This window comes from Dendrobates tinctorius, unplaced genomic scaffold (assembly GCF_039654945.1).
Source record: "Dendrobates tinctorius isolate UK_male_01 unplaced genomic scaffold, ASM3965494v1 ptg000086l, whole genome shotgun sequence".
In the NCBI taxonomy this organism is placed as follows: domain Eukaryota; kingdom Metazoa; phylum Chordata; class Amphibia; order Anura; family Dendrobatidae; genus Dendrobates; species Dendrobates tinctorius.
Genome location: NW_027361754.1, coordinates 36,428,334 through 36,439,191, shown reverse-complemented (window position 1 = coordinate 36,439,191; position 10,858 = coordinate 36,428,334). Strand labels below are relative to the sequence as shown.

The following is a 10,858-nucleotide window of genomic DNA, read 5'->3' as shown; positions in this document are numbered from 1 at the left end:
TTGGGTTTGCTCATCTCTAGCATAGACTGAACACAAAGCCTGACACTGAGTTTCGCTGTTACCAGTTTCTTCAGGGGCACTATTTATGTCTTTCAATTGGATATTCCATATTAAAAATGAGCTGTGGATATATTTTTTAATTCTGTCTGTAAAATCCAATATCCTTGACTTGTGCATACTTTTCATATGTTCTCTTCAATTACATAACCTGTTAGGGCTATAAACAAATAGGATGGCCGGTAGACCTCAGAAATCTGCAAGTGAAACATGCTACAATGTGTAGTTATTAACAATAAGAAAACAATTACCAATAAATCTAACGTGATCTATTTGAAAATAAGGTCTTTGAGTCCATTTTAGCCATACCTTGTCCACCCGTTGGCCAACACCAACTGTTCATAATGTTAGGAAAGCAAAAACAAATCAAAACTGTAAAATAATAGAAAGTAACACGACCTCTTGTAAGATAAATAAACCGTGACTCATCTTTACTGTACTTCAAAGGTTTCCCCATGTAGGGATTAGAGAACTACTATTTTAGTGGTTCCATTCTGTCCTGACATAACATACCTGAAGTTGTGAAACTGGTATATACAAGTCACTATAGGACGGAATTCCACCTGCATTACACATTACCTGTTCCCGCCCCCTGTGAATAATGCCGTCATTCTCAATCCAGGAAGAGGAACTCTTAAAAAATCTGAAGTTGCAGTCTGACACACGAATCCTAACAAATGTGCCAGGAGGACACCTCAGAAACATGGCTGTGGACGGGGAAGAGAGAACTAGCAACCTGACTCAGTTTAAGAAGGAGGACTTTGAGAATGAATGGATTCCTATAGCTCTAGGTGGATTTGGGAAAGTGTACAAAGTTAGGCACAAGAAATGGTGGTCAGTCTATGCTGTGAAGTGTTCGACTGCATTCTACGGAGATCCTGAACTTGAAAGGTATTTTTATTACAACTCCTACTATATTTCCTAATGTGTCCTGAAAATTATTTTAGGCAGGTTCGATTCCGTCCGAATAAAATTTGGTCCAATTCCAAAGTGCCCTGTTTTCTGTGAAAAGATGTTTTTGTGTTCTGATGTCTCTCCGGACCGAAAGCATTATAAACGAAGGAGAGACAAGAGGCTATAAAGGAAAATTATACAAAACGTTCACTGTAATATCTCTAGTGATCTAGGACAGTTGTTTACATCCAAGGTTGTCTAGTGGCAACCCTGAAGATCTAAGGCAGTGAATGGGTTACTGGTACAACCCCAGTGGGATAGGGCAGTGAAGAGGTTCCTGACAACATTAAAGGTGATTTAAAGCAGAAAAGAGGTTAATAGTAGCATCCCTGGGGATCTAGAGCAGTGAAAAGGTTACTGGTATTCTAGGGCAGTGAAATGTTCACTGGAAACATTCTTGGTGATCTAAAGAAGAGAGGAAGTTACTGGTAACATCCTTGGTGGTCTGGGGGCAGTGAAAAGGTTACTGATAGAGGTTGGAAAAGTTGGGCTTGTTTAGCTTACAAAAAAGACTCCTCAGAGGAGGTCTCATATACATGTATCAATATATGTGTGGTCAGTACAAAGGATGGCATATGACTTATCTGTCTAAAAACCATACTAAGGACAAGGGGGGTACTCATTACAGGTGGTAGAAAGGTGATTCCGGCAGCTAAATAGGAAAGGGTTCTTTACAGTTACAGCAGTCAGATTGTGGACTGCGACCACAAGAGGTAGTAATGACCGGCACTATAACAGCTTTTATACAAGGGCTTGACAATTTCCTCAGTACACAGAACATTGTGTGATAGATCATTTGGGGGAAAAAATGTACCATTGAGGTTGACGTCGATAACCTATGTGACTCTGTAAACAAGGTGCACAGACCATTTACCAGCCCCTGGTCCTTGAGATGTAGCAAATCTTAGTTTGATGATTAGCACTCTGTTATTTGTGTTTTCTACATCTTGTCTCTGTTATTGTATCAGGATGTGCCGAGATTTTTCTACCTCCGTCATCTATAAGCACTTAGGTGAACATTAGTTACATGGCCTTGTCTTGTTTACCAACTACTAGACCTTTTTCTGCTTTGCAACAGTGTATCCAGGGAACGATTGTCACTTCTGAAACAATTAGAAGCGCAAAGAGCTTGTGATCACAAAACTTTTTATACAATTCTTTTATTATCCGTCAAGTACAAATGTTTCTAGAGGCCTCAGTGGGGGAATAACTCGTAACTTATGTGTCAAGAACATATTTTTCTGTTTTCACTGTTTACCCAAGTAAAGCTGGAGTGCTACTCTGTATAAATATTCCGCAGCCATGTCTACATCACGTGGCTGCTACAGAAATGGAGTGTTGTCATTTTTAGGTTTGCTACATCTTTACAATGGTTCTTTTGGAAGTAGGACAGAGTAAAGGGCAAATTTACTCAAAGCCTCAAAGCAGTGACCAGGTAGAGAAAAGTGCTGACAGAAAAAGACAAATTATCAGGAAATGCTTAAAGTGTAAATAAAACTTAAAAAAAATATCGGATATGTTGTAGCCTGAGGTTATTAGCCTTTACCGGAGCGTGCACAGATCGGTGTATAGACTCACCGATTATGGGTCCGTACACCGGTCTGCACGCTGAAGCATAAACTGTAAGCTTCTGCCCCTTAGGGTTTGTGCATCGACCGTATGTTGGGTAAAGTGCAATCCGACAAAACATGAGATCGCACTCGGACAAATGTTATTCTATGAAGTCGGGAACATGTCTGACTTTTCATTGGACCGAATCTGTTTGCATGTGTAAATGGGATCACAGTTGGCCATGCAAGATAATTGGTCTGTGGAAAAATACGGACCACACTGGCATGACTTTCAAGTGCCGTCCGATTTTCACAGACTGACAAAATGAAGAAACTGGAGAAGTTTTATTTTTCCATCTTCTCCAAATGCGAGAAATTATGATCACACTCTGATCGACCTCTTATTAGAGTGAGATCAGAGTGTGATTAACCTAACTGGACCGATTTTCTCGGATATGACACCAGCCTTAGTTTTAGCAATTGGTGGAGGATTCAGGATCAGGACGACTGCCGATCAACAGAGGCTACAACCTCAAACGGTGCAAGCGATAAAAACAATATTTACTGTAAGAACTACAATTTTGAGGGGCTTTGTGCAAATAAAGAGTAATATGTGGGATGCACAAAGAAGATAAATTGACCCATTTTCACCAATATTGCATTCATAGTTTTCTAATATCTGTTGGCAGACTTCTTGAGAACTTTGCACAGGTCTCTTCCTCTTCCTGACCCAGTTTCACTGAGTCTTTAGAGTGATTATTAGGAATGAATGCACCAGAATTTGCTGTGTATAACATCATCCTTCCTATTGTGTTACTAACAATACTTTAAACATTTTTTTAAAGACAGCACCTCCTCAAAAAAGCCCTTAGCCCATCAAAGTTTTTATCCTCTTACTCTGTTGCAATCACCATATTATAAAGCTCTGTGCACTTATAGTTGCTCATTTTGTCTTTCTGCCCAGCTAATTCTTCTCTTTTCCATTAGGTTTATGACATCACGTGATTAAACACTGACTAGCTGAATCCTTTTAAGCTCTATGCAGAAACAGGAGGTCAATTTTTCCTGTATAACTCATGAGTCATCACTGCTAAAGTCCCTGTCAGAGGGGAGGAGCGAGCAGCTGGGTCAGGAGTTGAAGAGGGGAATGATTTTTGCAGGGAAAAGAGACTTCCTGTTTCTACATAGAGTAGAGAAAAGAGAAGAATTAACTGGGTAGAAAGGCAAAATGAGCATTTGTAAGTACACAGTGCTGTAAAATATGATGACTGCAATATATTAAGAGGATAAAACCTTTGCTGGGAGTGCTTATTTAATGAGTAAGAGTTATTAAGAAGCAATCTTATATTAATTAAACTAAGTATTCATAGTCTTCAATAATCTGATAATTGCTCAACAATGAATAATGAATAGATAATTTGATAACAAAACTATATATGTATGTATGTAGCTAAATTGGCTACACATTGTGGATGAATAAATAGATCACAGCTGGCTCTCTGATATTAGAATTGTAGATAGGATGTCTTTCTTCTTGGGCAAGAAATTAGTTTTGTACCCGAATCTTCTGTAGCTAAATGCCATGGCCAAGTATTGGTTTGGTAGAGCCCACACACTGGGTATTATCCATACCAGCTCCACTCCAACACAAATATACTAAGCGCTTCATATATTTTTTACTAGTATAGCGGTTTTCATCAAACATTTTAAAAGCACTTTATCTATATTTTTGTCTCCATATAGTGCTGCATGATGTATAAAGAATAATGCAGAGGTTTTTCTGTGTATGGTGTATACCTGTCCACTCCTAAGTGATGTGTGATTTCATAGTTGATTCTTTATTCTTTGAAATGGTCTTCCTAATTCTGAACACGTCATAATGTATCAGGACTTACAGAGAAGACGAAGTCTCATCATATTGCACTTGATCTTACCCTAGTGGCAGCAGTTATAGATCAGAGACATACTGTTCATAATGCTCATACTAATACTGCTCCTAATGTGTACAGCAGAGTCTCAGTGTATCTTATGTTAAGTATACAGCAGAGCCTCAGTGTATCCTATGTGATGTACACAGTAGATTTTCAATGTTTACAATGTGATGTGTACAGCAGAGTCTCAGTGTATCCTATGTCCTGTATCCAGCAGATTCTTAATGTTTTCCATGTGATGTACTGCATATAGCAGAGTCTCAGTGTATCCTATATGATGTATACTACAGATTTTCAATGTATTCCATGTGATGTATTCAGTTTAAAAGCAGTATATCCTATGTGACGAATAGAGTAGAGCTTCAGTTTATATTCTATGTGATGTATATAGCAGTGTTACTGTATCCTTTGTGATGTATACAGCAGAGCCTCAGTGTATCCTGTGTGATTATATACAGCATAGTCTCAGTGCATCCTATGTGATGTATACAGCAGAGCCTCAGTATATCCTATGTGATGTATACAACAGTGCCTCAGTTTATCCTGTGTGATGTATACAGCAGAGTTTCAGTGTATCCTGTGTGATGTATACAGCACATTCTCAGTGTGACCTGTGGGATGTATACAGCAGAGCTTCAGTGTATCCTATGTGATGCATACACAGAGCCTCATTTTATCTTATATGATGAGAAATAAGAATGGTGGCACTCACCATATGCTCCAGTAAAAATAGTCCTTTATTCCAACAAACATATCGAAAAAGGCGGTAGGCAGAAGGTGTGTGGGAGTGTGGAAAACTGGACGACAGCCATTTCGAGCTACAAACCTCACTTCTACGGGTCCACCTCAGGAGATGGTATAAAGGACTATTTTTTACCGCAGCTTATGGTAAGTGCCACCTTTTTTTCCCTCTTCACATAATGCAAATGTGATTTCTATGGTGAAGCACCTTTAAATGTAGCTGCAGGTGGCGATTTCATTGAAAAAAGGACTGCCGATACCAATGTAATATAAACTGGTGCCTATTAGCCTCACTTTCACAGTTATTTATCCTATGTGGTGTATACAGCAGAGTGATAGTGTATTCTATGTGATCTATACTCTAGATTCTCAATGATTACCATTTGATGTATACAGCTCAGGCTTCTATGTGATCCAACTCCAGCCTATGTCTGCTGACTCCTGCTGGTAAAAAGTTTCTTCCTGTCAACACATAGCATTTTAAGGCTGCTGACATCTTATAGAAATGCATTGAAGAATAGGCACATAGGAAATATATAGAGATGAGCAAAACAATTCGTAGCGAATTAAATTTGTGTAGAACATTTTGGGAGTAGATGAACCCTACAAATTCAAAAAATCATTTTGCTGACTGCAAAAGATTGCATCAACTAAAGAAGAAACACAAGATCTTGATCACAGATGGACAGGCTTGCCCATTATTCCTTGTAGCTCAGATCACATGGCATACATAACCAATCATGAAGGGCTTTCATTGCATAAAAGCAGAAGCAGGTATCGCAGTGACCATTTTGATGTGTATCTGGATAGTGAAAGGCAATTGCAGCTCAGAACAGCTAACCTCCACTTTCCCATCGCTATATATGTTAAGGTTACTTTAATATTATTAAAGCTGGGTTTTTGTTGCAGAGCTTGGACGGAGTTGGTGGCAATTCTAGTGGACCTCAGAGTGGTGTACACATGTTTTCAGGGCAATTGTACAGGCTTTACAGTACTATCAATTAGTGGCAAATCAGAAGTGTGCCTACTTTGGACATGATCTGCATGAAATAACACTGATCCTAATATATCTGCAGCTTTAGTCCTTGGAACAAATCTCATGGAATTACTTAAAGTAGAAAGAATATGAGAAAATGTAAGAAGGAACTGAAATAAGGTCTGGGAGAGGAAATCACATGGGAATTTCCAATTATTGACCACTGATAAGCCACTTCCAGGCTGGCACTAATTATGGGGCTGCTCTACGGCCGACACTGTTTATCAACATAGTCCTAGAATGTTAAGGGTGCTTAGCGATGACCTTTGTCACTGGCACTATTTGTTGGGGTAATCTTTGGCTGGCACTGTATGTAGGGCAGACTCTAGTTATTAGTAGAGCGCAGGCTCGTACTGGCCCATAGGGTAACAGGGGAATCCCCCGGTGGGCCACTGTGCAGATCTGGGTTCCCAACCGAATTGTATGTGCAGTACTTGGCATAATTCACTTGATTTACTCTGTACAGAAAAAAACAGCATCTCATCATTCATTAACCAAAGTACCCAGTTTATTATTATATAGAGATATAAGTAAATTTGTGAAAGAAGGTTGTGTAATATTTGTATGCATGTGAAAAGTGGGGCTCCCCAGAGTCAATGTTACTGGTGGGCCCTTGGCATCCTAGTCCAACACTGGCGGAGCGCCATAAAATACCATAACTATTTTTCTATATGTTTTCTTACAGATGTTTTCTTAATTTTTTTTCATTTACCATAGATACTGTTAGTTGTCTCAGTTTTGTGTATAGTATTGTACATGTATAGCAGTTGGTCACACTCAGTTTACAATGAACTTTGCAAAGCTGATTAAGCTTTGCATTTACTAGTTTCTGTGACTTGTAGTTTTGCTATAGAAAGGACTGCAGAATTCCTTCCCTGTAAATAATGGCACGCTCTTCCTTATACTCAAGTAGGCAAAATCTGCATTCAGATCCCAACAGTAGGCCAAATTTTTGTCTTTTGTCTTTGAACCTTTCTAAATAACCCTTTGAAAAACATTGCATAAAAATGTAGCTTAAAGGGGTTGCTTACCTTTGGGGGACTACTGTCTTTTTGTAATCAGTTGGTGAGAGTAAAGTTGCAGAATACAGTACTTTGAAAAAGTATTCATACTACGTGAACTTTTCCACATTTTTTCACGTAACACCTACAAGCTTAAATGTATTTTTTGGGGACTTTATGCTATATACCAATACAAAGTAGCGTTTGTGAGATGTAAAGGAAATTATACATGGTTTTCTAAATATGTAAAAAAAAGTACATTTAAAAATTGTGATTCAACCACCTGTAGTCTGATACCCCTAAATAAAATCCTGGGTGCCGAAATGCCTCCATATGTCATATAATTAGCAAACTGAGTCTACCTATGTGTAATTTATTCTCATTATGACTACAGCTGTTTTGTGAAGGTCTCAGATGTTTGTTTCAGAACTTGTGTTGAGCATTCCGATACCGCAAGTATCGGGTATCGGCCGATATTAGCTGTATCGGAATTCCGATACTTAGTTCCGATACTTTTTTCATATCGAATACCGGAATCGGAAGTTCCCATAATGCTAGGAGCCCGCTCGATTTGATTCAGCCAATGGGGATCCTCAGAAGTGTGGGCATATCCTGTTAGGCATGTAGGCATGTTAACAACTGGCATGGCTGTGATTGGCTGCTGAAATGATGTCATGATGCACTATAAAAAGCGCTGCAGCCACCATTTCTGGTCACTCTGCTGTGAATTCAGTTAGGGACAGGCTGCTGTTGAAGACTGTGAGGGACAGTTAGAAATAGCGATTCCACAAAACATATAGTGCTTAACCCAGGCTACATAAACCACCACTGTAGCTTGCTTTTCCCTAGCAGCGCTGTTTTTACAGCTGTCTGCAAGGGCTGTGTGAGTGCAGACCCATGCTGTGTAGTGTGTCCTGCAGGCACGTCTGCTTGTAGGCCGGCCAGCGTGTGTCTCTGCCTCATACACATTTTTCTTTTATTGCTGCTTTTTTTTTCTCCTGTATAGTGTGCTTCCATACGTATCCATATACGTTGGTTGCAAACACTAAAGGAGTGGACAGCGGAGCCTTTCAGCAGCCTTTCAGTGCTATAGCCCATTTCTCTGCACTGTTTTTGGCTGTCTGATAGGTCTCTCTGTGTGTGAGTGCAGCTCACGTTGCAGTGTGTTCTACAGCCACCGCTAGCTGTAGTCCGCTCAGCGTGCGTCACTGCCTCATACATAGTCCTTTTTTTGCAGCTAATTTAGCCAGATTTTTGCTCCTATATTAGTGTGCTTCCAACCGCATCCATTGTCATTGGTTGGTTGCAAACACTATATAGGATTAGATAGAGGAGCCTTTTTGCTGGCTTGTGCCCTTCAGGGCCAGCCAGGCTAGTATCACCCTATTTTTTGGAGCCTCATCAATTGCATTGTAGGTTAGCTTCCTGCATTGTAATCGCTCCAAAAAGTTTGTGATACTATAGCTTTCAAACTTTGGTCACATCCTTTCCTTTCCCCCCACCCAAAAAAAAGGAAATAAAGTTCACCAAACACTCCACTTTACAGTTGTGTAGGCCACATTAGATCATATTAAAGTGTAGTACACACACTCTTAGCCAAATTAGTGTTTCTTATACTGGTTAGCAGGTGTTCAGGAATAAGAACACTAAGCCACCCCTTTTTTACTTTTCTGCCTATCTTTATCAGTCTACCAAGATGAAGAAGGCAGGGAGTAAGGCACGTGGTCGTGGCCGTGGAGTTTCAGCAGGGAGAGGACGGGGGGATTCAGCAGGGAGAGGACGTGGGGATTCGGTGTCTGCTGCGGCCACCAGTGACCCAGCATCCCCCACTTTTACCAGGCAACAGTCCTTCATGCGCAGCTTTGTAGGACCTCGCCGTACCCCACTGCTGCGTGACGAACAAATTGAAGCCGTTGTCAGATGGATGGCAGCTAACGCATCCACTTCAATGACTTCCGCATCCTCCCAAGGCCAGAGCACTGAAGAGCAACCATCTGTCTCTTCACCACCTGCCAAATTGCCCAGGCAGTCTGAGAGCCCTGGACAGGAGCCATCTCAATCTTTACTTCTGTTCTCAGAATCTGTTGGCTTGGAAAGAGGTGGCCAGCCAAGCAGCATTCTAGAGCGTGAAGAAGAGGGAGTATGCAGTGATGCGCAACTGCTTTGTCCCTCTGAATCTGAAGAGGCGGGTGGGCCAGTGCTTATGGTCAGCACACCTCAGTATGCATCAGATGATGATGAGACTCAGTTGCCAATTTCTGGTGCGTACGGTGCTGGCGAGACAACCCAGGACCAGCCGGTGCTTGAAGAGGGGAGTGGAGATGATGAGGTCCTTGACCCATCATGGCGTCAGCCACAGGAAGGTGGTGGGAGCAGCTCTGAGGAAGAGATTCCCTGAACGGCCAAAAGAGGAGGGAGAGGGCGGGGGCAGACTTGGTTGCCTGTAGCCTCCACTTTGGCACCCTTGAGGAGCAATCCTCTTCCAAAACACAAAACGGGCGCTCCCAGGACTTGCAGTGCGTGGTCTTTTTTTGACACAGTTGCAGATGACATTTGCTTTGTCAAATGCAAGCTGTGTCATCAGAAAGTGAAACGAGGGAAAAATGTGACCAACCTCAATACCACAAATATGTGGAAACATGTGCGTACCAAGCACAAGGTGGAGTTACACAGACACACTGAAGATGTAGGCCAACCTTCAGCAGCACCTACCACCTCTTCAGCTCGTGTTGGGGCCTCTTCCTCCAGCTCACACACAGCTGGTTCAGCTTCCTCACTGGAACGCCATGGAAGAACCACTGCCACTGTTGTCCAGAGACCCAGTGAAATTCCACCCACTGAACCACGTTCGCAGTCATCAGCACACTCCAAGGCCACTCACCAGCAATCGGTAGCACAGGCATGGGAGAAAAAGCGGCCATACTCGGCAAACCATCCCCGAGCACTGGCTCTGAATGCCGGCATTGCCAAACTACTGGCCCTTGAGATGCTGTCATTCAGGCTGGTGGAGACTGACACCTTCCGGAACTTTATGTCATTGGCAGTTCCACAATACAATGTGCCCAGCCGCTTTTATTTCAGCAGGCAAGCTGTCCCTGCCCTGCAAAAGCATGTGGAGGGAAAAATTAAAAATGCGCTACTAAATGCCGTCAGTAGCAAGGTCCACCTGACCACCGATGCGTGGACCAGTAGCCATGGACAGGGACGATACCTTTCCCTCACTGCCCATTGGGTCAATGTTGTGGAGCTGGGTACAGATCTGGAGAGTGGCTCTGTATGTATTCTGCCAACTCCAAGGATTGCAGGAATGCAGTCTGTACATCTTGAGTCCTCCTCCTACTCTAGTTCCTCGGAATCAGCACTGCGTGAGCCTGTTAGGCCAGATATGAGCACAGGTGTGGCCAAACGTCAACAGGCCGTCCTTAAATTAATTTCTTTGGGGAATCGGAGCCACACAGCACAGGAGCTCTGGAATGCCATCAAGCAGGAGAGCCATGTGTGGTTTGTGCCAGCGAATCTCCAGCCAGGTTTGGTAGTGAGTGACAATGGCCGAAATCTAGTGGCAGCTCTGGGCCTAGGCAACCTCAC

The 10,858-nt window shown here is 42.0% G+C and overlaps 1 protein-coding gene across 1 annotated transcript in view; it reads left to right on the top strand.

The window, feature by feature from the left end:
- The first annotated feature begins 690 nt into the window (after positions 1 to 690).
- The window catches only part of ANKK1 (ankyrin repeat and kinase domain containing 1), a 134,514-nt gene continuing 124,346 nt past the window's right edge, over positions 691 to 10,858 (top strand). Inside the window, exon 1 of the mRNA XM_073585302.1 lies at positions 691 to 948. Coding sequence (XP_073441403.1) covers positions 761 to 948 — 188 coding nt within the window. The 5' untranslated portion in view covers positions 691 to 760. The remainder of the gene's footprint in view (positions 949 to 10,858) is intronic.